At 48.6% G+C, this 26,320-nt stretch overlaps 1 protein-coding gene across 3 annotated transcripts in view; it reads right to left on the bottom strand.

Moving 5' to 3' along the window:
• Positions 1-6,570: 6,570 nt before the first annotated feature.
• Positions 6,571-26,320, bottom strand: part of NRG2 (neuregulin 2) — a 173,553-nt gene continuing 153,803 nt past the window's right edge. For 2 of the 3 annotated variants that reach the window (XM_071758664.1, XM_071758665.1), the window contains 6 exons: positions 19,829-19,852; positions 15,727-15,829; positions 14,709-14,832; positions 13,345-13,472; positions 10,139-10,363; positions 6,571-7,599 (listed from right to left, as the gene is read on the bottom strand). In XM_071758664.1, the coding sequence (XP_071614765.1) occupies positions 6,939-7,599; positions 10,139-10,363; positions 13,345-13,472; positions 14,709-14,832; positions 15,727-15,829; positions 19,829-19,852 (1,265 nt within the window). In that variant the 3' untranslated portion in view covers positions 6,571-6,938. The remainder of the gene's footprint in view (positions 7,600-10,138; positions 10,364-13,344; positions 13,473-14,708; positions 14,833-15,726; positions 15,830-19,828; positions 19,853-26,320) is intronic. The other variant, XM_071758666.1, reaches the window with a different exon arrangement.

Genomic DNA, 26,320 nt, shown 5'->3' with positions numbered 1-26,320 from the left:
CCTCCTGTCCTCCTCCTTCTCTTCCTCCTCCTCCTCCTCCTCCTTTTCCTCCTCATCCTCCTTCTTCTCCTCCTTCTTCTCCTCCTCCTCCTCCTCCTCCTCCTCTGCCTGGAATCCTCACCAGTTCATGTCCAGCAGCGTAGGAACCTCAGCCCAGAGGATGGTCTGTGGCACCACCAGCACTCCTATGGAGGGCACAGAGTGGTGGGGAGCACGTCCCTGCCCCTAGAGGAGCACGACCCGGCATGTCGCGATAGGGGGGGTGTCACGACAGAGTCACCGACCGAGCGAGAGCACGGCAAGGGGAACGTCATCTGCCCACAGCAGAAGAGGCTTGAAGTGCCCTCTGCCACCTGATCCTTTTTATATATCTCTATATATACACACATGAAATATATATATAAATAAATATATATATAAGGAAACTTTACCGTGGGTTTTTAACCTCAGTGTGCAAGTGAAGGCAAGCTGCCTGGAGAAGACACTAGAGACCATGGAGGGTCTGTCCAGCCCACCAGGATGTTTAAAAAAAACTCAGTAGCTGATGTATCTTCTTCTCCTCCCCCCCTTTCTGTTCTTTGTTTTTTTTTTTTTACTCGAATGAAAATTGAGTAAAAAATTTTTTTTTTAAACTTGACTGAAAATTGAGTAAAATTTGGCTCCACCTGGCTTTGCTGTGAAACCTCACTCCCCTCCTGTTCCTGCTTGTTCAGACAACCTGGCCAAGTAGCTGCTTACCCAGCCACCATGGCATCTGCCACTTTGGGTTCGAGGCACAACTGGAGACAGGATCAGCTCCAGCTGAACCTTTGTGTGCAGGAGCAATGCCACCTGCCCATCCCATTGTGCTGCCTCCATTTTGTGATGCACATGCTGTACTTCTTCAAGTGGAGAACTGTGGTTCTGTTCCTTTCTGCTGTCTGTGGTCCAATGATTTATTGTTGTGCTCCAAGTGATTCCTCTGCATCTCGATGCCACAACTGTCCTCCCACGCTTTATTTATTTCACTTTTTGGTTTGAGCCTTTATCTCAGATTGCTTTTCTTTCCCCTAGGTGCATTCAGAGTAATCAAGTTCCAGTTTTGAAGGATCTTGTAGCTGCTAATTACTGTCATTTATTGTTTGCGTTTTGCAGCATTTTTTAAAATAAAATAAGATTTATTTGGGCCTTCGATGTTTGAGAGCCTATGGACTACTCTTTTCCATGATGGTTCATGACAAAAGAAACCTCTACCCAACTTTGTCACCTCTTCTTTTATCTCTGTTTCTTTGTACAGTTTGATAGTTTATTTGAAATGATGCACTAAGAATCATGTAAAAAAGAAAAAAGAAAAAAAAAAAAAAAAAAAAAAGAATAACAATAAAGCTGAATCTGTTGGTAAAGACAATTGGTCTGAAGTCGAGTTCCACCATGTGCTGGGTTGGTTCTGGACTTCATGGCACTGGCTGGCCAGGCTGACACAGATCTCCAGCAGAGCCTGCTGCAAATTGAGCCTTCAACATTCCAAGTGCCGGGTCCTGCACTTTGGCCACAACAACCCCATGGGGAGCTCCAGGCTGGGCACAGAGTGGCAGAAAGGGACCTGGGAGTCTGGATTGCCAGGAAGGTGACCAGGAGCCAGCAGTGTGCCCAGGTAGCCAAGAAGGCCAATGGCATCCTGGGCTGGCTCAGGAACAGCGTGGCCAGCAGGTCCAGGGAAGGGATTCTGCCCCTGTGCTCAGCCCTGGGGAGGCCACAGCTTGAGTCCTGTGTCCAGTTCTGGGCCCCTCAGCTCAGGAAGGAGATTGAGGTGCTGGAGCAGGTCCAGAGAAGAGCAAGGAGGCTGTGAAGGGATCCAGCACAAGTCCTGTGAGGAAGGGCTGAGGGAGCTGGGGGTGTTGAGGCTGGAGAAGAGGAGGCTCAGGGGAGACCTCATCACTCTCTCCAACTCCCTGAAAGGAGGTTGGAGCCAGGGGGGGTTGGGCTCTTTTCCCAGGCAACTCTCAGCAAGACAAGAGGGCACAAGAGGTCTCAAGTTGTGCCAGGGGAGGTTTAGGTTAGATATTAGAAAAAGTTTCTTTACAGAGAGGGTGCTCAGCCATTGGAATGGGCTGCCCAGGGAAGGGGTGGATTCTCCATCCCTGAAGATATCAAGATAACAAGAGCCTGGATGTGGCACTCGGTGCCATGGGCTGGGAACCATGGGGGGAGTGGATCAAGGCTTGGACTTGATGATCTCTGAGGTCCCTTCCAACCCAGCCAGTTCTAGGATTCTATGAAATTCCTATGGGCAGACAGCACCAGAAAATCCCAAAACCTTTCCACAAGTGGGCACCAGCCCTGGCCTGCACCTGCTCTGGTTGGATGATTACTCCTGGAGCAAGTGTGGACAGAAGGATGGCTTTGGGAACACACTCAGTCTGGTGCATTCCAGGTCTGTCTGCTCACACAGAGGTTTGTCAGAGAAGAAAGATCCCAACTGGTGGTTGGAGCTGTTCCAGAGGAGCCCAGGAGTGGTTCTCACAGGCATCTCGGGCTTTGCTGTGCCAGGTGCTGGACAGTCCTTGCATTGAAGACCTCCAGAAAAATGGTCCCAAAGTTTCTGGTCCCCAGATCCCCATGGGGGGGGGGGAAGCCAGGCCAGGCTCTTGCTCTCCCAAATCCCAGGTAATACTTTGAAGCTCAGCCTGGCCTTTCTGTCCATCTCTTCCTCCAGCAGGCAGTGATATCTCCAGTGTGTCTGAGGAAGCCACAGCTCAATCCCTGATGCTGGAGGTGCCAACCATGGCTTGGGAGCAAGAGGCAGGCGACAGCAGGATCTTGGCAAAGTCTCCTCTGGGCACCAGGAAAGGGCTCAAAGCCATGATGCTCACCATGAGGATGTGGAAGAGGGGGAGAGCTGGTGCTAACCAGACCTTCTCAAGACACTTGGGAGGGTGACACTTTTCCTGAGTGGCAAGCAGTAGTTTGTCCTGCTGGGTGAGTGTGGCTCCTATGTTCAGATGAGAGGAGCATCTTACCTACAAGAGGGCACTGAGAACACCCAAAAATGCCTTGATTGAGCAACACACAACCTCAGCTTATGACCAGGAAGAAAATGCTTTTTTTCCCTGCCCCTTTCCCTCTCTGGAGGTGAAGGACTCAGCCATCTACCACTGTGAGAGAAGAGCAGCATCTCAGAAGAAGTAAGCAGCCATATTCTTTTATCCTCCTGGAAGCACCAAAATGGACTTTCTGGCACAGCTCCAGCCTCTCCCGTGGGCAGTGTGGCTGTTCCAGGTCTCCAACACCATCCCCTCTCATTGCTGCTTCATCCTGACCTTCCTGACAGGCCTCTCCTCCTGGCCATAATCTGACACGAAATTTATTTCAGAGGGATTTTTGCCTGAGAGGCTTGTGCAAGACCAAAGCCAGGATGTGACAGTCTTCTCCTGCTTGCTTCACCCCATCTCTGCCAGCAGAGCAATTCCATCCCCTCTGGGAAGGGTGGAAAAGGCATCACACATGTGGAGCACAGCTGGCAGGAGGCTTTGGTGGCTCCCCCCACACCTGTGAAAAATTGCTGTAAAATATTTACAACCAAACCCTAGGAAAGCACGGGGCTGGAAATGAGGGGGTCTAAAAATAAACCCAGACAGGGAACGAAAAAAGAAAAAAGAAGAAAAAAAAAAAAAAAAAAAAAAAAAAAAGAAAAAAGAGAGATACTGGCTTCCTTCAGAGGTAATTGGAGAGAAAATTGAAGTGGTGCAACTGCCTCCAAATATAGAACACAATTATGGGAATCAAGGGACACGTTGAACAAGAAATCATGGCTGGGAGTTCGTGGCATCTCAGCAGGTGCAGAGCATCACCCATCCCTGCAAATCAGGGAGCAGGAACATCTGTGGGGCAGCACTGGGCAGAGCTGCAGCTCCTTTGGAGGGCCCCAGAGGCCAACCCATGATGGCGATGCCTGATGGGGATCAAGTGCACTGAGCACCCCGAGTGTCAGGCACAGCATCCCTCTGCACCCCAGCCCGAAGCACGGGGCACCTGGAGCCTTCCTGCTTTGCAGGTGCTGCCCTGGCAGCCCCAGGTGGAATTCTCCATGACCAAAGTCAACCAGCTCACAGCTGCTGAGAAGCCTGAGGCAGGGAGATGGGGGCTGCTTTGGGAACCTTCATGCCCCCATCTCTCTCTTCCACGTGGCTGGTTTCCCCTTGGGGTGACCTCCCATGCGTGTCCCTTCCCGGGGAATCAGGTCCTGTCTGCCCATTCCTGTCCACCTCACCAGGTTCCAGGAGCTTCTGGAGGAGGTAAGTTGGGAACCCAGAGTCAATTCCTGCCTCAGGACTAATGGGGTGGGGGAGAGGAGCTGCATGGTGCTGCTGCTTTCAGCCAGCAAGGCTTGGGACTGGGCAGAGGTGGACATGATGGGTGCAAACGTCACCCAAAGCAGGACTTGACCCTACCACCTTTATCCCTGGTTTTAGATGTCTGAGATCTCCTTTGCACATTGCTGCTGGGTCACTTGGATCCTTACAGAAGGAGGGCAGGAGCCTTCAGACTTTAACCTTCTGGGAACTGGTTGTTGAGATGCCCACAGCATTTGTGAGGGTTGTTAGGGGGGGTTATGAGCCAGGGAGATCAGCTCCAAGGCCTTGGGGATGCTGGGCATGAAGAGGTTTATGGAACAAGAATATCCTCCAAATGAGGAAAGGATGAGAGAGGTGGAACTGCTCAGCCTGGAGAAGAGAAGGCTCAGGGACATCATGTCCCTGTGTACAAATACCTGATGGGAGGTAAAGAAGAAGATGGACTCTTCTCAGTAGTGTCCAGTGACAAGCCCGGAGGCAGTGAACACAAATTAAAAAGCAGGAAATTCAGTCTCCACCCAAGAAAAAACTCTTGGCCAAGCCAACAGAGGTTGATCAAAGAATCTGTGGTGTTGTCATCCCTGGAGATATTCAAAAGTCCTGGGCAAGTGGCTCTGAGTGAGCTGGTTGAGCAGTGGGGTTGGACCAGACAACCTCCAGAAGCCTCTTCCAACCTTAGCCAGTCTGTGATCCTGCGTTTGGTACCTGTGCCCCCCAAATTACCTGAGATTAATGCAGCCCACAGCTTGATATTTCTTATTTTATTTATAATATAAAAAATGTTCAAGTGTTAAACAGTCGAGAGTTCTGACATTCAGACAATCCAGAGCAAACTTTGACAATCATCTTATGACAAATTAGCAGAGATTTCTATCTGACCCCACCGTGGGTGAGGAGTAGAGGGTTTAGTTACTTTATTGCTAAAAGTTAAATGAAATACACTGTCAATTGTTGTATTATCTTCTCAGTCACAGCTTCACCATGCATCCGATCTACAGTATCTGAAATGCAAAGGACATGCAGAAGTAAAAATATAAAAAGAAAAAAGTCAGGCTACAATGTAAACAGGTTTGCTGCAGAGAACTGAGGAGAGAGGGGCACTTCCACGGGGATGCTCTGCCACCCGGACACGCAGGAATGTCTCTTTGCACCACAGAGCCAACGGCCAGAGCTGCTCCAAGTTCAGAAACGTGACATCCATCATCGATGGCAGGACGGGACAGTGACAACTGCCTTTACAACACATGGCACAGCAGCACAGAAGCATCCACTCAGTGGGCTGCCCCTCCTGGGACCCTTCCCGACCGACGCAGGGGGCAAAAACGCTCAGGCTCCTGCCAAACCTGGGGCCAGCCCAGCCAGCAGCTGCCTGGCATGGCATGGCATGGCATGGCATGGCATGGCATGGCATGGCATGGCATGGCATGGCATGGCATGGCATGGCATGGCATGGCATGGCATCCAGGGTGAGCCATAGGTGTCCTGCTGGCCCCCCCAGGCTGGGGCTGAGCAGGCAGTCAGGACCCAGCAGCCCCACGGGTGACGCCGCACAGCGGCCGCGCCCGGGGCAGGGGGACACGGGGACCTGCGTGGCACTGAGGCTGGGGGTAGCCCCCTCTCTTGGGCCCACCACATGGTGCCACCAGGATTCAGCCTGCAACTGCAGGCAACGGGCACTATTTCACTATTTCACCACCTGCCTCCTGTGACCACAAACCTGCACCAGCCCCACAGCAGACCCACGGGTGAAATGGCCCAAGAGTGACAGCTGTGTTGGGAGAGCTGCTGCTGCTGCTGCTGCTGCCCCATTTCGTTTTCTCTTCCTCCCTGTGTGGCAAAAGAAACATGATTTCTGCATTTCAGTGCTGCTGGGTTTCTTTTTCTCCCAACTGAAGTGATAATGCAGGTATTCGACAGGGCCCGGCAGTTCCCCGTGGGACATGATTTTTGGAAATGCTCCCACTCATGTCTTTGATGTGTGTTTAAACGATACCTTAAAGAATAAGATCATTAATAGCAGGGTATGGGGCAAAGTGGCAAGGCTGTTGTTCCTCCAGTGGAAGAGCAACCTTGTGAGAGGTTGCCCCCCCAAACAAAAATCTATGATCTTAAAATGCTACTGAAACAGAATCCTCGGCATGAATCCCAGCACTAGCATACAGCAAAAGGCACCACGATAGTTTTGTTTTCTATTTTTAAGTAGTCAAAAATTGGCCCACTTGTTTTTTTATCTTTATTGTTTCTTTTCTTGTCTTCTTTTTTTTTTTTTTTTTACTTTTTTTTTTTTTTTTTTTTGGAAGCTGTAAATCAAGACATTACATATAAATAGAGATTCCCTATAAAAAAGTCATTGCCGTTAGCTATTATAAGACAACTTTGCTAAAATGAAAATAAAACATTTTATTTGTTATATTTTTCCCTCTTTTATATAAAATAAAAATATTTATTTTTTGTTCTTTTTTTCCTTTTTTTTTTTTTTTTCCTTTTTTTTTTCCTTTTTTTTTTCTCCTTTTTTTTTTTTTTTTTTTTTTTTTTTCCCTTTTTGTCCCGTCTCCCTCATCCATGCGGGTTCTGCCTGCGGGTCGGGCCGGGCCGGGGAAGCACCTAGAGATGCTCCAGGTCCGGTTTGGGGGAGGCATGCGGCAGGCTGCCCCGGGCACCCTCCCCGCGGGCCCCGTGCCTGCCGCAGGGGTGCTGAGTCCGGTTGTCCCCCGGCCGCTGGAGCAGCGGGGACCCCGTGTGCGCCGGGTCACTGTTCTGCGAGCTGAGGAACGGGGTGCTCTCGGCCACCAGCTCCTCATCAGACTCGCTGTAAGAGGCGCTGCTGAAGGAGAAGGAGTCCCGGACGGCTCTGGCTCTGTGAGGGACGTGCCCGTTCAGTTTGGATTTTTTCCACCGCCTGTTGCTGCTGCTGGCTGTTTTCTTTGGCTGCTCTAGCGCTGGGATGTACTCCTGCGTCGTCTCGTACTCGTCGTCCTCCGTGATGCGGAAAGGGCTGGAGGGGAGGCTGCCCATGCTGTCGTTTAGGTAGCTCTTCCTTTGGTAGTAGCTGTCGTATCTCTGCGTGTCCTGGAAGGGGAGCTGGGACCGGCGCAGCAGCGGCTGCTGCTCCTCCAGACGGAAGCTGATGGGGGCGGCCGGAGGGAGGGAGACGGCGTGAGCGGAGTTGGGGGAGGTGATCTCGAAGGTGGGCACCTGCGTGGCCAGCGAGTAGTGGAAGTCCACGGGCGACAGGCGTGCTGGTGTGGTCAGGGCCGACACGTATCTGAAAGAAGCAACACCCCCGGTTGGACGCTGCTTTCCGATCGATGCTCTGCAACCTGGCTCCAGAAGGGTCCCTCAACTCAGCCTGAACTCCCTTGGCTCAGCCCGTGTGTGCAAAGGTGCCTTGGTGTCACCTGGGAGCTCCCTGCTGCCGAGCAGCTTTGATGTGTGATGGCTCTGAGCCTTCGTGTCCCTTCTGAGCCCCCTGCACTGCTCTGCTGCACAGCTGGAGAGGTCACCCTGCAAACTGCTGCCACTGCCACCAACCCTGATGGAGCAGCCCAGGCAGGCAGGCTGGCAGCAGCAAACTCTTGTGGTTTTTTTTTTTTTTTCTTTTGGTTTGTTTTTTTTGTTTGTTTGTTTTTGGGGGTTTTTTTTGGTTTTGGTGGGTTTTTTTTTTTTTTTTTGTTTTTTTGTTTTTTTGTTTTTTTTTTTTTTTTAATTTTAAAGTCGTTGGAAACAGAAGTGCTGACTTCTGTTCTTACCTCTGCTGTCAGAGTGGTTCCAAAGAATGTTTATCAATATGGTGATAGGTGCTTTATATATATAAATATATAAAAATATAAATATAATATACAAAAATACATCTGTAATAACCCTAACCCTTCCAGAAGATGTTTAATTTTGTATTATTAATACATTATTAATTATTGTCTCCCCAAAACCTCCAGCTATGCCCATGCTCTGCCAAACACCTGGTGCAGGGACCAAAGAGGCCTCTCCAGTGCACTTGCTCCTGGAGCTCAGCATCTCCTGGGGAACCAGGCAGAGGCACCACTTTACCAAGCTACCAGATCCTGTGGGCACTTGGGCACCAGGGACCGTGCATCCCATGGCTGCATCTCCCCAGGGATTTGGTGTGCAATTCCCACCCTGCATCACAGCCAACCCTGCAGCACGTCCCAGCAGGCTGAATCAACACCTCCCTACTTCTTGCCCACCTGCCAGCTGCTTTCTGTTCCCTCCAGAGCTGCCAGGCTCATCTCCAAGGATGGACCCCAAAATTATGCTTTCCCCACCCCCAATGGGAAAGCCTGAACACTGCTGCTTCTGAGTTAGCAAAAATCTTGTGTCTCAAAAAGGCATCTACTGCTTTTGTCTTCTCCAGGGGCAACATCAGTTCCTGGTTTAGCCCATCTCTAAATATCCTCTCCTTTGGCACCACCTCTTGCTAAGGAGATGTCTGTGTGGCTGGGTCAGCCTGCCTGAATGGACCAGGGACAGCAATAGCAGGAGATGCTGCTTTTCTCCTCTGCCCCATGGACAACCCCCACTGCCTTGGTGGGTAAGTGCCCAAAAGTGGCCACGTGGCCACCCAGAGTCACCCATGGCTACCCACAAAGGGCTGGAGCAAAGGTAGAGCTGTGCTTCTGCCCACGAGGAACCAGACACAGAAGAGGTTGGGTGCTGCTGCCTCTCTGCCTGATGGTGTCTCAGCTCTGCAGCTGTGCTCCCCAGAAGGCTGAGCCCCCCTACAGCACCTCTGCTCACCAGGACACTCAGGACCCACTCAGGACCTTTTCCCCATATAGCTGAGGGCCAGACCCTGCTGAAGATGCCAGCCCAAGTTGCCAAGGTGTGCTCTCAGTTGGGTTTATCTTTCCCAGATGCTGAATGCAGCCAGGTATTTTCTGCTCCTCTCACCCCTCTGCTCCAAACCTACGTTGCCACCAGGTGTGCTGGTGCCCTGTCCTGGGTTGGGCCAGGATAAAGGGGATTTTCTGCCTTGTGCTTCTGCTTTCAGCTCAGTCTCTTGTCAGGAGCTGCACTGCTGAAATGAACAGCAAGTTTCTCAGGCAGTGGCTGCTGCTGGGACTGAGCCCACTCCATGGTTATAGTTACTGCTGGATCTGGGGTGCAGAACCAGGGACACTGCTCAGCTCTGAGGAACATTTTGCCCTCCAGAAGGAGAAAAGGAGTCAAGAGGTCACACCTGGAACCCTCCCTTAGGGAGGAACAGACAAGAGAAATGACCAGAATTGACCAAACAGAGGATTCCATCCCATACACCTCATCCTCAGGATAAACTTGAGGGATCACCAGGGTCAAACCCCTTCCTGCTTCCTCTTCTTCCCCTCTCCCTGTTTGCTTCAGCATCCTGGGAGGATCCCATCCCTTCCTCTGCCTGTGCTCCTGATCCATCCCAGCCTGAATCTGTGTGTTCCTGCCTCCAGCTCCCAACTGCTCCTGACCCCAGGATTCCAGCCTGGACTTTCCCAGGGCTGCCCTGCAGCCTCAGTGGGGACGTGAGAGTTATTGGGGGGAGGAACCTGGGATCAATTTTCCTGTATATTTGTATAGATTTAGTAATTTTTTTCCTATTTATCATTCCTGTTTCATTAAAGCTGTGTAGTTTAGTTTCTCCCTTATTCTCTCTCCTTTATCAGGGAGGGGGATTAACACAGAGCATCCATCACTCAGTTTAATTGCCGGGCCAGTGTTAAACCCTGCCATGCCCCTACCCGAGTGGCCTCCTGGCACAGTGGCTTCCTCTGGCAGGACCAGAGCTGGAATTTCTCTACTGGTACCCCAGGACTGACCTCTCACTGTGTGGTGAGTCCCTCAGGGAATCCACTGAGTCCCGATACTGAGTCAGGGGTCTCCGGGAGTCCTCGATGCAGAAGGCAGCCCCACGGCGAGCCCGTGCCTCCACACACGCTGGGCTGTTGCATTTACTGGTTCCCACTGATGACAGCATTATCCCAGACTGGGAATCTGAAGTCAGGCTCTCCGTCCTCTCCAAACTCCAGGTGTGGCTTTCGTGTCTGTGGACCAAAGCCCGAGTGGACAGTGAGCAGGGAATCCCCACCCAGGTGTTCCCCAAGGAGCTGTGTGAGGGCACAGCTCACACTGCTCTGCACTGCCATCCCCTTTCTCACTCCTACAGCTGGCCAAGGATGCCCAGATCCCCACTGATGCCAAACTTCCCAGCCCTGCCTTTGGTTTAGTTTTCTTTTCTTCTTCTTGGAGATACGATCAGAGGGAAAAAAAAAAAAAAGGGAAACCAGTGCATACTGGGTTTTTATCACACCTCCCAGTGGCCAGGGAGGCAGAGCCCCTGGAGGGAGGCCAGGGCAATTCTGCTTTGTGCTTGCAAAGCATTCTGAGCGTGGACCAACACATGGGCTGTGCCAAGGCAAGTTCACAAAGGATCTGCAAACATGTCCCCTGCATTGCCAAGTGACAGCCCCTGCAGAAAGGCCACCAGGAGAGAGCCAGGAAAAAAACCCAAAACCAAACAAAACCCTAAAAAACCCAAATAGTCAGAATTACTTTGTCATCAGCACAGAGAAGCACACCAAAGCTAGATCTAGATGCTCAGTTTCCACTGGTTTGTAAGAGGTTTTGGCAGCAAAAGACTCTTGAAGTGCTACACAAAAACTGTGATGTGGTGAGTGGACCTTGCTCAGCTCTTGGGGCTCCTCCTGCCCTGGGCTTGTTGCAAAGAAGCCAAGGATGCACTGGGGGCTCACAGGGCCACCCACCTGCTCCATGGCCACCAGGCTGAGTCCTCTCCATAGCAGAAATACCTGGTCAGTCAGAGCAACTTAGGGCAACTGGGCTGGTGAAGGGACTGGAGCACAGATCCTATGGGGAGAGGCTGAGGGAGCTGGGGGTGTTGAGGCTGGAGAAGAGGAGGCTCAGGGGAGACCTCATCACTCTCTCCAACTCCCTGAAAGGAGGTTGGAGCCAGGGGGGGGTTGGGCTCTTTTCCCAGGCAACTCTCAGCAAGACAAGAGGGCACAAGAGGTCTCAAGTTGTGCCAGGGGAGGTTTAGGTTGGACATTAGAAAGAATTTCTTTAGGGAGAGGGTGCTCAGCCATTGGAATGGGCTGCCCAGGGAAGGGGTGGATTCTCCATCCCTGGAGATATTTCAAAAGAGCCTGGATGTGGCACTCAGTGCCATGGGCTGGAAACCACAGGGGGAGTGGATCAAGGGTTGGACTTGATGATCTCTGAGGTCCCTTCCAACCCAGCCAGTTCTATGATTCTATGAACAGCTCCAGACTCCTAAACTGCTTCAGGTGGAGTTGTGCTGGCAGAAGATTTGGAGTGGGGGCCTCATTAAGACTTCCCATGACCTGGTTAATTATTGATGGCTCCAGGCACCTCCTGGGCTGCAACCACCACACTCATTTATAACATCAAACAGCATCCTCAGCAGAGAGGCAGTGGTAGAGTATCAGTAGAACCTGACTATGGCAGTAGTTTGCCTCTGGCATGACTTCAAGAAACACCTGCTTGCTGCACTTGACTCAGGAAGATTAGGTGGCAGGTGGCCAGGACTACAGGCTCTGCAAGGCAGGTGCCTCCCCATAGCTGTCAGGCGTTAATGCTGCCCTCCAGACACACTTCTGCATCTTCAGGAGGTGCCCACAGATAGCCCCGGGGTTCCCAGGACTTTGGGGTGAGCACAGAAGGCCAGCAAGGTGCAGATCTGCAGGCACTGGAGCCTCTGGGAACCTGGCTCAAGCTCACACACACCCAGCCAAGGTTGGGCTGTTGTGGATGGATTGAGAAAAACCTGGAAAACACATCTGGCTAACCAGGGGTAGGGTTTCCCCAGATAAATGCAGTCATTTCCAGCCCAGCAAGTCATTCCTGGCTCCTTCTCTACTTGTTGGAGGTTGAGCCAAGGAGTTCAGGGGGTGGAATTCACCTGAAAAGTGAAGTTCAATATTGGAAGTGGATTTGCTCATCCCTCAGCCCTGAAGGAACTGCCAGGTCTGAGCTTTAGCTGAAGGAATTCCTTGCTTCCTGGATGGATGGAGACAAAGCTAATAAAGGGACCAAGCCAGGACAGCTTTTGCTTTTTAAAGTCAAGGTAATGTCACCTTTATGTCACCAAGCTGGAGCTGTGCCTCCCCCTCTGTACCCTGCTTTGCTGGCAAGGGAAACACCATCACCCACTGGGAGAAGCACAAGAGGAACAACCTGAAATTCAAACTCTAAGCAGCCCAGGACTTTCTCCAGACTATTCTGGACATCATAAAACCAGGGAAGTTCCATCTGATCTCAAAACCCAAGAGAACTTCAGCTTCTGAGTCATGCTGCTCTTCCCTTCAATGGCTATTTTGACACATAAGAAAAAAACCACCACCTCACCCTGTGTATCAAGAATTATTGGTACTTTCCTGCTAGCCCCATTTTTCTTGAGAGCTTCAGGAAGAACTCCAGTGAAAGAGATGCCACCACCTCTGAGTCTGAGGTTCTGAAGCAGCTTTCTGGACAGTGACATTTTTTTCCAGTGAAAACCCATGACTCCCAAGACAGACCCTAACTTTGAGGAACAGCCCTAAACATTTTGAGGTGTTTTGTGGACTTTGCCTTCCATGAAGCAAGAACATTCTAAACATATCAAGCATGAAAATAACCTGTGTGTTCCTCATAAATTATTGCAGGTGCCCAGCGTGGTCACAAACCCAACTTGGAAACTTTCCTAACTGCAGCCTCCCAGTTGTGCAAAGCATGAAAGAAAACCTTCATTTTCTCCTAATTTCCAGCTGCAGGCTCCTCCTGGCACCTTTCTGCAGGTCAAGGATCCCACCTTCCCACACCTCTCACTACGTAGCTGTGCCAGCCAGGACCTGCCTTGTGGGCATGGCCAATATTCCAGTGCAGTGCCAAACATGGGGTAAAACCAGAAAGGGAGGGGAAAGGAAAACCTTTTGCTGCCTTTGGAATTCACAGCATCCTAAAGCAAACAGCAGGAGAAAGCTTCCAGAAAAAAAAAAGTATGCATCACCTCTGGCTGGATGTTGGAGTGGCTGTGGAGCAGTGATGAGATGGGGAGCAGGAGTGACTTCCCGAAAAAGTTGTCTCTGTTTCCCTTCGGATCACGTGCTCAGTGGCAGAAACATTCTTGGAAATGTACTGTAAAATACAAAGAGTCATCAGCCAACAGCTTCCCCACGCTGCCACAGCCAAATTTGGCTGGCTTGATTTATTTTTTTTTAATTTTTCTGGTGAAATCAGACAAGGGAGCCCAGCAGCTCCATCTCCTACAGAAAGAGAGGAGGAGGCTGGAGAGTCTGCTCTGCCCCTGAACTTTGGAATGGGAAAGGGCTGAGGCCACAGGGACTGCAAAAGGGTCTGAAGAGCCAAGGGGTTCCCCAGAGGCCAGGGTAGGTGCTGAGCAGGAAAACATCTCTGCTCACAGGAGGTTACACATCTGCCAGAGTCCCACCAAAAAGACAGCCCCATGAGATCAGCTGGAGATGTGAGTCCCACAAAAACATGAGGTGTGATCCAAATATTTGTGCTGAGATATTCCTTCATCCAGCAGGAAGCACTGCTTTTCACAGGGACTCCAAGCTCTCTGGGGGAGTCAGTATTTTGGGACCAGAGGGTTGTCATCCTTAGAAATTCCTGCTCCCTCTTCCTTCATGTCTGGGATTCAACCTAGTGAAATTTTAACATCCAAAGGGTGACCCAACAGAGCTTGTAACTGATTCATTGTCCTCCTTTCCAACAGGATTTCTTTTTGTTTGGTTCTGCCTCACTCCTGACCCCACTTGAGCACCTTGATGGTTCTGCTGAGCTCACAGAGTCTGATGGGAATCTCGTGTCACTGAAGCCACCAAAGTGGCTGAATCACCCTTCTGATTCTGGTCCTAAATTCTGAGTTTGCTGTCACTGATGTGACACTGGAACCTACCAGGACATCCCTCCTTGCCCAGGATGTGACTCTGGGTACAAGCAGGTGGGGTACTGTGGTGCTGGCCAGGTCACCAGGACAGGACAGGGTCACCGTGGCAGCTCTGGCCACTGTCATGACAATGACATTTGTCATGCTGCAAAGTGAGGTTTGATGGGACAGTTTAATAAACATCAGGAACATCTCTCAGAAGAAAACAGGATCACACTTGACTCACCAAAACACACCTGTCCCAATGCCCTAATCTCATCCTGCACTTGGAAGTAACATCACATTTCTCTCCAGACTTTGGGTTTGGAAATGTTGCTGTGCAGAATCTCATTTTTTTGCTGTTTTATTCTGTTAGGTTTTGTGCCCAGACACAGGTGTGTAAGCACACACATCCATGTCAAATCTTTGGGGGAAAATAGGCACTTGGTAACGTGCAGAGAGACAGAGACAAAAAGGCTTACATCAGCCATTTGGATTTCCTCAGGATCCAAACGTGGATGGCTTGGCCCATTTGCAAGGCTCCTGTTCTGATGGGCTGGGCACATGTTCTGCCGTAAATGATTATGCATTTGTTTTCTTTGTTTCCTTTAAAACAGAAAGAAAAAAAGAGAAAGTCTATTAGGAAACCTTATCTCATGGGGATGTCTTCCTCCTGAGGCACCTGGGGGACACAGACGATGGGCATTAAGTCTTGGACATATTTAATGTTTCAGAGGTGTTTGTGGAAAGCTGCAAACAGGAAGAAACAAGGAATTCAACATTTGTCACCTTCTGCTGCTTTTTTCCAAACTGGTGAACATTTCTCATCATGGGCAACTTGAGAAGCTGGGTCCAGTGTCTCCTTTTGCAAGACAAGCACAGTGCAGGGGAGCCAGGGCTCTGGGAGCAGAGGAGAAAAGCTGGGAGAAGGGAAAGGAGAGGAGGTCCTAGCTTGGCCTTGGTGACAAGGTACTTGCTCTGTCCCCCATCAAGCAAGAAGTGGCAAAACTTACCCAAGCCCCTGGCAGGGGAACCACTCCACAGGACCCAGTGTGTCCCAGGGTCACCCTGAACTGAGCTGAGGAACTGGTTAAGCAGGGAAAAAGGTGTTGCCCATACAAGGAAGGCTGGCCAGTTATGGACCCCAAGCCTCCTGTTCCATCCCCATTGCTCTGAAAGTCCCTGAATTGTGGGGGTCTGAAGAACCCAGTGGGCTGCTCCTGCCAGGAGATGGCCTTCTGGCTTGGGAACCAGTTTGTTCCAGTAACACAGCAGCACCTGGCTGGGCAGAATGATGCTGATGCATGAAGCAAATGGTTCCAAGAAAAAATCCTGCTTAGGAACAGCCCAGTAGATGGCTTCTTCAGGAGACCTTCCTGGGAACACCACCAGACTGCATCTCCTTAAAAGAGCATTGGGTGAAGAGCATGAAAGCATGAAGCCCAAGCCCTCAGTAACCCCTGGTTACTGGTTAGTGGCTGGTAACCAACCCATACTCACTTGGTTTTACAGTAAGCTACCACACAGACGATGCCCACCACAAGCAAGGCAACACAGATTCCTGTGATGGTTAAAACTCTCTTCTGGTAGAGCTCCTCTGCTTCTGCAAATGGAGAGAAAGAAACCAGTTACAAATGGGCTCCAGCACCAGAGATGTGTCTGGCTGCACAGGAACCAGCACTGCGTGTGGGTGAGATGGAGAAGAGGGCTCAGTCTGACCTCCTACCAATCCACTGCCCACCTCTAAGAGCTGCCCCAAACCTGAGACCAGCTGGCCCAGCCCTGCTCACCCCTTCACTCCTTTTGTCTCCCTGCACCTTCCCCTCCCCTCTCCGTGCTCAAACACAACTCTTGTTTTCTCCTCTTTTTCACAACTCAGTGACTCAGCTCAAAAAGCCCCAGGAGTCTCCTCTCCCTTCCAACAGATCCCACCCCCCCTTTTCTGAGTAACTCAGCAGCCTGCCAAGGAAATCCCCCAGCTCCCCCCACTCCCCAGGCCCACGCATGCCCTGGGATGCTCTGATCACAGCCCTGGGATGCTCTGATCACAGCCCTGGGATGCTCTGATCACAGCTCTCTGCTCTGAGGGACTCAGGATGCCCTTTCCAGGCAGTGCCTGCATGCCCTGGACCCGTGCTAGGAACCTCTCCAAGCACCAGTCCCCAAAGCATGAAGGTGCTGAAAGGGACATCCTAAACCAGTCCAGAAGCAGAATGAGGATGGAGAAGTGACAGCACGTTAGACAAAGAAAAGGGAGTGGAGTAATTAAAATACAGTGACCAATTCCAGCTATGGATTTTGAATGACACCCTAGGAAGTGATTCATTCCGTGGCATCAGGTCCTTGGGATGCACACATGAAATCCAAGCAGCACGCTGCTGCTCCTCTCAAAAAATCATGGACTGCCTTTCAGAGCAGAAAGATCAGACACTGGTATCAAAACCCAGACCACACTGGAAGTGAGGAAATTCATTCCCATTAATCCAAGCTCCGAGGAACTGCCAGGCTGTGGCCTTCAGGGTGACTGAACTCCATCTAGGCAGCAGCCACATGGCAAGGACACCTCTTCCTCTGTGGCTGCACCAGAGCATTTGCTCTTCTCCATCCATCTCTCCATCCATCCATCTCCACTGGGATCAGCAGAGGCATTTTGGTTCCCCTGGATGCCTGAGAGAAGGATTCAGAGTGCAGCTGCCACAAACATTCAGCATGTCCTTGTGTCCCCAACCTATGTGTTAATGTATAAGTTACTGGGGTTTGTGCCTTCAGTATTCATTGAAATGTTTTTTTTTCATCTAGATTAGGCAATAAAACTCATGGCATGGTTGCTGGCTCACCATGCCACACAAAATACCTTGAATGCACTCTATGATCTCCCCAGTGTTACCAAACAGTGAAATACAAAACCAGAAGAGAAACAGGTCTGGTTTCATAAAAAAAAAAAAAAAAAAAAAAAAAAAGAAAAGGGGAAGTAATGAAGCATTCCAGATAACTGAGTGTTTAGATAAATTTCAGCTTGTCATTTTCAGAAGGAAAAAAAAATTTTTGGAAGAAAAAAAAAAATGCTAGGAAAAATGTTTGCTTCTTTCTAAGTTTTAAAATGGGAGTGAAGAAAGGCTTGTTAAATAAGGGCTGAGGATGACAGCCCTGGCAGGAAGATTCAAAACATAAGCATCAGGGCTTGCTTTGTGCCTGTGCTGCAAAGCTACACTTTAAAGAAATGCCTTTCCATCACTTTTGTTTGTGCCCTGGTCCTTTGCCAGCTCCAGGCACCTCCTGAGAACCAGAGCCTGGGGAGCTGGGACCTGCCCAGATTGGGGCTGGGGGCTGCCTGGCCTCACCCCCCTGGGGTTTTACTCTGCAGAACCAGGGGAAAGAACTCACTCTGGGGTAAAACACCCTCAGGGATGTGTTCCCCTTGCAGGATTGCCCCGTGCCAGGCATCAGCAGCCCTGACAGAGGAGTTTTCTTGCCCTTGCACACCTCTGGGACATGAATTCCAGCTGTACAGCTCTTTTCTTCAGACAGGACTTTGAGGGATTTTTAGCAGGATCAGGAAAACCAGCTCAGATCCTACTTATGGATGGTACTGGGCAAGAATTTTGCTAATTCCCAGCAAAAGCTCCTCTCATCATTTAAAATGCAGCTGGGCAGTTTTCACCATGGACCCTTCACTAGCTCTGGTTTTTTGCTACAAAGCCTTTTTTTCCCCAAGTATAAATTGTTCCTTTTGAATGGAGAAGGGAGAAAGAGCAAATCCATCAAAATGATGGGTTTGGGTTTTTTTGAACGTTACAAAATTTTTCACTTGAGGCTCGAATCACAGCCTGTGTTCTGGTGAGATGTCACTATGGGACCCTGACTATTGCATGTCTGACTCTTCTGAACCTTCACTGAACTGCACGGGGAATGTTCCAGTTCACCAAAAATGCAGATTTAGAGCTCTCTGCCCTGCGAAGCAGTGAAGTGAGGGTGTGCATCACCACTGTGAACCTAAAAAATCAAATTACTTCAGCCTGGCAAAACCTCATTCAAGTTGTTGCTGGGAAAGACATAGCTCCATGTTGTACAAAACCATCTCAGCAAGGACAGGAAGAAAATCAGAGAGTGCACACTACAATTTTGTGTTTGGGAAGGGAAGATCCCAGAGCAGGGCTCCTCCATGTGTGTCTCTACGCTCTACAAACACCAGGTCTCCAGCAGCAGCAGCAGCAGCAGCAGCAGCAGCAGCAGCATCACTCTACAGCAGCAAACACTAAAACCAAACCAGGTGGTGCCACAGAATGCCAACAGAATCACAGTCCAGCCACGTGTGTCACAGCAAGGCATGAGGGGGACAAACGACAGAGACAACTGCAGAGGGGGAACAGGATGTGTGAGCTGCTGAGATGACACTGAGGATGGATGAGGAAAAGGACGAGAGGTCAACGAAAAAGGGATGCCAAAAATCCTTAATTTTCAAGTTGCTTTAAGTGTATTAGCATTAGCAGCACCACTTTCTCTGAAACACCTGGCCAGGCCCAGTGGGGCAGGGATGCAAAAACCAGAGGCAGGTTGCTGCAGCTTTGGTTGGTGCATGGCCCTCCACCTCGGGGATTTGAGAAAAGAATTTAGGATCCACAAGGGAAAGATTGGTGTCCCCCTACCTCTAGCATCCTCACGTGAAGATCTGCAATGGCTGACATTGCTGGGTAGAAGGTTTTGAAGTTTTATAGAGCTAAATCCCTCTGCTCTGACCAAGCCCTCCCTGTGCTTAGCTGGCACTCAAGGGGAACCAAGCCTCAAGGATTTGACTTCCCAGGTGCTTACTCAAGAGATTCTGTAGATATTTCTAAATCCAGACTGAGGAGAACGGAAGAAAAATAATAGGATTATGAGCAACTGGACAGGAGCAGATAATTGCCCAAAGGGGATATTTTTTAAAGCATTTTGGTTTTTGCTGTATTTTTCCAAGCTTCCATGCCACCGTGATGCTCAGCATTACACCCTCCACCCTCGTGGGGGACATTTGGCTTCCCTGGGCTCACTGTTTTCTACACTAACTCATCTCATGCCACATTTCTTGGAATAATTTCCTCCTGGTCAGAACTGATATAAGCCCCAGCCCTTGGGGAGGAGGAATTCCAATGCTCATCCCAACCCTTCATAGGACCCAGAGGAGGTTACTGCATCGGGGGTGGCAATTTCTGGAAAACCTTGATCTTCCTAACACCTTCCTTCCCATTCTTAGAAAGGAAACTGCTCCCAAGTGGTGCCTGCTGGCAGCCTTTTCAGTCAAATAGACAAAACCTCCAGCTTTTCAGTTAAATAGACAAAAAGATGTTGAATGAGGAGACGTATGGCAACTGTAACATCCCAGCCACGCCACACACACCAGGCTGCTGCTTGGAACAAAGAAAAAAGTGCTGCTAAAAATACACATTTATAGGTTTACATTTAGATTTTGTCTTTGGTTTTGGTTTGCTTTTCAATCCAAACATCTAGCTTGGTGCCAGGGAAGAGAACAGAACAGCTGATTTTTTAATCATCCCATTAAAGCCATAAATATAATGTGGGCAGCTCTTAATGGCTTCTGATTAATAAATGAATGGTTGTTCCATACCCTTTAATTCAAATCCAAGATGCTCTGCCAATGCAGAAAGACAAGGAAGAGAAAGAGAAAAAAGAAAAACAGGTCTGTCAGAGATCTCTAATATACAAACACACACACTGTGCAGTTACAGCTTTTCTGTAGGCTCAGCAGCAGTGACACAGAGGACAGTGTTCACTTCAGAGCATTTCCAGTTCCCACCAGAGCTTTTATCTTATGTAAAGAAAGACCCAAACAAATTGCAGTGGAAGATAATTATGAATTCTTTCAGTTAATTATGAATTCTTTTGAGATGAGCCATGTTTGTTAGTACCTCGCATGGAATTTACAGTTCAGGAAAAAAAAAAAAAAAGAAAAAAAACGAAAGAAAAAAAAAAATAGATACACTTGTTCTGAAACAACTCCTGACAAGTCAAAACACACAGTGACTGCACGAACCTGGTAAAAACCATTAATTCCCTTTCTATAGGTAAAATATGCCTGGCAGGGTTTCACATGCCCCTCTCTGCCTGGGGCCTGGGCATCCCAGTTCAGTGCTGGGGGGGCACCTGGGACCTGCCAGCCCCACTCTGCTGCCCACACCCCACGTCTGGTTCTGGTGTGGGATGCTGGGTGGCACCACACAGCAGGCATGGAGAGATCTGCAGGGGACCCCTTGATGCTCCAAGTGATCAGGTGCCCAGGCAAGGCAAGGAATCCCTTGCAGATCTAAAAGTGCAAATGGCACCAAAAAGTTTCCCTCCAGTCTGTAAAAAAAAAACAAAAAAACAAAAAAACAAAACATAAAAAAAGGAGAAACTGGAGCGTCTGCTTTCAGATTCAGGTTCATGACACGACTGCAGCTCATCTTGCAGAGACAGAGCTAAGCAAAGCAGTTCACCTAATAAAACAACAGTGCAGTTATCCAAAACAGGTATCCTGAATTTTAGTCATTTTCCTGGTACAGGCCTTACCTAAAGACAGCTTTTCTCACACCAACATTAAAGTTCTTCAGACTTATTTTACACCCAAGGGAGCTCTGCTGCTCCCAGTCACCATATGCACAGGATTATTTGCAGCTTGGAGATGTCCAGATCCATCTACTGGATTTTCCATAGAAACTGCTTTTTGCTGCACAGAAATACTGGGTTTCTTTTGCAATGCTGCTCAAAATTCAGGCAGGGGTGGGGGGGAATTAGCACTAATTGCTATGGAACATACAAGGTGTTTTCTAAAGCAGGTTCTTCTCTTCAAATCAGTGCTGGTTGGGGGGAGGGCTGGGGGCTGGATGTGTTGGGTGTTTGTTTGGTTTTTTTTTTTAGTTTTGTATAATTTAAGAGCCACTGCTCTCTGCTTCACATCTCCCATTTGTGCAAAGGGAATGGCAAAGTCTCCCATGTGTTCCAGAGTCATTCTGTACAAATTGCAGTGACATGGACTGAATGTGGTGGGCAGCAGAGAAGGGGACAGAACACAGCCTGAAACTCCTGCTGACCACATCTACCCCTGATCCTTTCCATCCAACCATCACTCCCTGCTTCACCTGACACCAGGACAAATTTCTGTAGAGATGCATTAACTTTCACCCATATCTCTTGGCTCTTGATCCATCTGATAGCTGCTTAATGCCTGTGCTGCCACATCTCCTGTTTCTGGGTTTGCTGCAATCTCTACAGCTAGGGATGGATTTAATTCAAAACATTTTTATGGGTTTTTTTTTTTTGCAAACAGAGGAACTTCAGCCTCTCACATCAGTACAGCAGTTTCTTTTGGCTCTCTAAAGCCATGGAGCAGATACAGCTACCTGGCTGATGGGATTTACCTACAGGTTCTCTGAGTTGGAGAGAAACCATGGGACCCTGCAGGAGCTGGGATGGACATCCCTGACCATGCCTGCCAGCCCCCTGGTAGCTCTGCAGACAGAGGAAGCTTTACCTGAGCTCATACTCCTGCACCTGATGTCTGTGGCTGCTCAGTACTTGTCCATCATCATTCCAAGCTGCAGACATTGCTGCTGCCTCCTCCTGAACACATCAAACACCAAGATCCTCCCCCCATCCCTTGCTCAGGAACTCCTCCCAGCCCAGGCAGGTGTTGCCTTCTGTGCTGGGACCTCAAGAATTTACTGGGATTTGGAGAAGAGATTGATAGAAATTATTCAACGTGTTACATTCCAGTCTAACGAGACGACCCCAGCTCTGGGAAAAACATGACTTCAAAATATAGTTATTCTGCATTCAGCAGAGGGACATCTCCATCACAAACAGGGTTTCCCACACAGCATGTACCTATTTTAGCTCAACCATACACTGTTTGGGAGCAAACCCCTATCAGAAATTCAACTTTCTCCTAGACACAACAGTTCGTTTTGGTCTGAGACAAAAGATATTTCTGACTGCACACCATGCTTAAAAGAAGACTCCTTGACTTTTGAAAGGGGTTGATCAGGAAAAGCAACACACCTTTAAAAGCTCTGGGTTATATTTGCTGCTAGGTGGAGAAGCTGCTCAGCATGACACGTGTCACCTCTGTCAACCTGTGTTTTCCTCACCCTCCCTATTCCAGCAGTCTGGCAGCCCTTCCTGATGGGGATGCCTGGAAAAACCTGGGCATCAGTCCCCTCTGCAGCCATTAACTGTTCAGAGGGAAGGATGAGGTCTTGGTGAGTCCTCCAGCTACTCCAGACAGTGATTCACTCCATGCTAAAAGAGTGAATCCCAGCTGTATCCCAGGCTTGTGGCAGAGGGAACCTCTGGGATAACTAAAATTCATTGGATGGATCTGATAAATAAATGCCAGGAGCACTGAAGAATGCTGCAGTTCTCTCCAGCTCCCACAGGACAAGCTCCATTGGAAGTGATATATCCAGAGGTTACCACACAAATAAATTACCATGAGAAAGCACTGGGATGGCAGCTCCAGGATGAGGAAATGGGCACATTATTTCTCCCACAGCATCCACCTTCTGTCTGGACTCCACACATGCTCCACAGCCTGAGCACCCTGAATTCCCATGGGCTTCCCCAAACTACTTGAAGTCAGAAGATGCTATTTGGAAAATCTCATCCCAAAGGTGTCTGCCAAAGCTTTCTGAAAATGCTGGACTTAAGATAAAGGCTCAATTATTCCAATGCAGACACCAGTGTTAAGGATACAGCACCTGCTCACCTCTTTCATGGATTACTTTGCAGTAATTCTGTTAAGTTTTGTCCTGAAAACCTAATCCAGGCTCTTCTGTGCTGGAGACTGGATGAGTGGTTTGGAAATGTCTGTATGGCAGAAGGTTGGCCAACAGAGAGAGGCAGTGAGCATGAGAGTTGAGGGAGGGAAAAAGGGAAAAAAAGATGGACAAGAGGGGACAAAGGGAAAGAGATTACAAAAATGTTTCATTTTCCCCATTTTCATCTCAGCTGCAGCATGATGCATGGGATTCAGGTTGGATGCCATCACCCCAGCTGTTCCAAGCAGGGCTTGATGAAGGCTCAAATGATGACCTGAAGAGTCAAGTCACTGATTTTACCCTCAGTTCTCCCAAAGGCTGACTGACATTCAGCTGAAATGGATTAAAGGAAAAAACCAGGAGGGATTTAGGTGCTCTCAGTAGGGTGGGTACCCTGGGGATGCTCTGTCACAAACTTTGTGATGCATTTTTTCTCATCCCTGGACAAAGACAGTGAGTCCTACACTTCCTTGAGCTGCAATGACTTTGTGGCTATGTTTTTCTCTCTAGCATATTTTACCTGTTTTAAAAGGTGAACAGACAAAAACTTTGCATCCCAGATGCAAGGAGTAACACCCCAAGACAAGGAGGCTCTTACAGAACTCATCATTTCTAGAATGATGAAAAGGTAGATGGAAGACTCAGCAAACAGCTGTGAAAACAGCAAGACAGACTGTTGCTAATATATTGTCCTGACCAGAGGAATATTTGATCCAGGGGGCACAGGGGACATTCCCATGATGCTGGGGACAGAGGACACTGAGCTCATGGTAAGGACAGGGCAATTTGTGGGGTCTCCAAGTAAAGAAATTCTGCACATTTCCCATGAATTGCACAGCCAGTGAGCTTGGCCAGGGCTACAGCTACAAAAATAATTTGGCAGCTTCAAGAGCCCAGATACATGACAGAGGATTTAATGTCCTGCCGTGGATTAGCATGCAATTAACTTGAGAAGATCCCACAGTGTAACCTGCATGGTGTCCAGGGGAGAAAATAACCCTCTTGGGATTACCAGCAAGTGCCCTGTAATTACCCAGCCACACCACAGCATAATCAGCAGCCTGTAATTAAGTGGTCAGTGGTTATCATGCCATTGGAAGACAACTGCAGGATATCTGTGGAATTTCAGATGCTGCTAAACATTGTTTGAGGGTTCAGATGAGTAAGAGGTGGAGGAGGAAGCAGAAAGGTAAGTTAAAAAAAAAAAAAATTAATTCTCCTGCTTATAATTTTCATAGTGCAATCAACTGGTAGGAAATTAGTGCTGAATTGAACAGAGAAGGTAAAATTGGGATCTAAACCTTCCCAGAAGAGCTCGAGCTGGAGCATTTATTCACCTCCTCACAGGGACTCGGTGTGAGAAGAAGCAAGAATCCCAAATCCACCTGTCAGAAGGGTCACTTCTCCATGTCAGGGTGACCACCAACAATCCTCCAGCTGCATCCTGGAGACTTCAGAGTGAATGGGAACATCCCTCAGAAAAATCAGAATCTTCTCATCTGATAAACCTGACCTGTTCTGCATCCAGGATGGTTTCATTGCCAGGGTTGGAGCTGCTTTGGGTGTCACTCTGGACACCTACATTTCTCTTTCCAGCCCACAGAGCCTCATACAAGCTCTGCAAGTAAAAAGTTTCTGCTTTTTCTGGGTGGAAAGGCTCTGTGAGAGGAATTTCCTTGGAAAGAATGACTGATGGGAAGACCCAGAGATCTGACCTACAGGAAAAGTGGTGTGACTGGGAAGGAATCATGACACTGATCACACCCAGCAGTGGTGTGGTGGGTGCTGAAGAGGAGGTGGTGATTTTAATCTTGGAAATATCCATGCTCATCATCTGTTGTTGGAAGGAATCTGTGCTGGGAAATGTCCTGACACCCAGCAAATGAGTGAAGGATCAGACCCTACACTTCTGATGGGAAGTCCTGGGAGAACTGGGAACTCAGGAGATGCTTTTGCATCCGTGTCCAATGAAAGCAGAATTTTCCAGGTAGACTGCAACTGATTTTTCAGCACAAGCTTTTCACTTCCATGTTTCCAGATGAGGATCAAACCTTGAGGTTTGCTGTCTGACTCCTCTTTGAAAAAAGGATTTGATGCCTTAATAACAAACTCTTAGGGGAATCCAAAGGAGAGGAGAAAGCCTGGTCCCACAGTGAACAGCAGAAAATTCCAAAGGAGAAAACATTGAACTTGAGAAAACATTGAAGTGAAAAGGGAGAAAACACATGAATTCCAAAGGAGAATTCATACAGGAGAAAACTCCAAGTATGAATTAAAATTCAATTTGCAAAGAAACCAGGAATGAAATATGGGGTTAAAATGGAGAATATGGTAAATTACATTGTATATTAGAGTCAGCTCTATTTCAGGATGTTTACAGGCAGGCTGCAGACTTCAACTTTAATTAGGTCACAAAGTAGAAAATGAAGATGTTCCACTAAACAAGAAAATGAATGGAGTGACATTTGTCCTCCAGATCAGTGACAGTTATTTTGGGAGATGAATGAACAGCAAAGTTGATGAAATTTCAAAGATGAAATTTCAGATTCCACAGACAAGAGACAAGCACAAACATAAAACTTCATTCCAGATTTCTAAATTGTTCCATAAATTCCAAGTGGAAAGCATCCAAATGTGCAGACTTAGGCAAGTTATAAATGTTCCTACCCAGAGTGTTTAACTTGCAATATCTCAGCCCCACCAGGCGTGAAAGAGCTGCCAAGGTGCTTTACAAAACCCTTACAACCAGCCAGCCCAAATGCCTGCCACTTGACTAGTAAAATTCCAGCAGGGTTTTACCAAGACCTGAGAAGTTTCTTATAGAAGAGAGACCACAAAGCTGGATCTTGATCTGATGGAGAACAGGCAGCAATGACATAATTGCCACACAGGCATTGCTTTTTTAATTTTTGGATTTGTTTGGTTTTTTTTTTTTATGTTTCTTAAAAGGATGGATGATTCTGGACATGCTCCTGTCTTCTGGAAAGAGCTGCAAGATGTAGTTGTGCCTATAAAGTAAGAGCCAGGAGAGAGCTGTCAATTGTGTGACTTCTGTTATCTGCTGGAAGCTCTCACAGAAAAACTTCCTAAAAAAACAAGAATCTTAGAAGGAAAAGTAGAATCTTCTGTGATGTTGCTGAACTTCCCACCCAGCTGTGCCAGCAGAGAGGAATCTGGGTGCAGATTTTTATTTTGAAGGCAAACCAGAGCCTGGCTGCCAATGCTGTGGAGTCCTTCAGGCTGTGGATCAGGAGTTTTAGGTGTTAAACTTCAGACAAGACCCCTGGGACTCTGCAGGCACCTCC

Source organism: Heliangelus exortis, chromosome 15, assembly GCF_036169615.1.
Source record: "Heliangelus exortis chromosome 15, bHelExo1.hap1, whole genome shotgun sequence".
Lineage (NCBI taxonomy): Eukaryota > Metazoa > Chordata > Aves > Apodiformes > Trochilidae > Heliangelus > Heliangelus exortis.
Note: the sequence above shows the minus strand (reverse complement) of the source record. Positions and strands in the feature narration are given on the sequence as shown.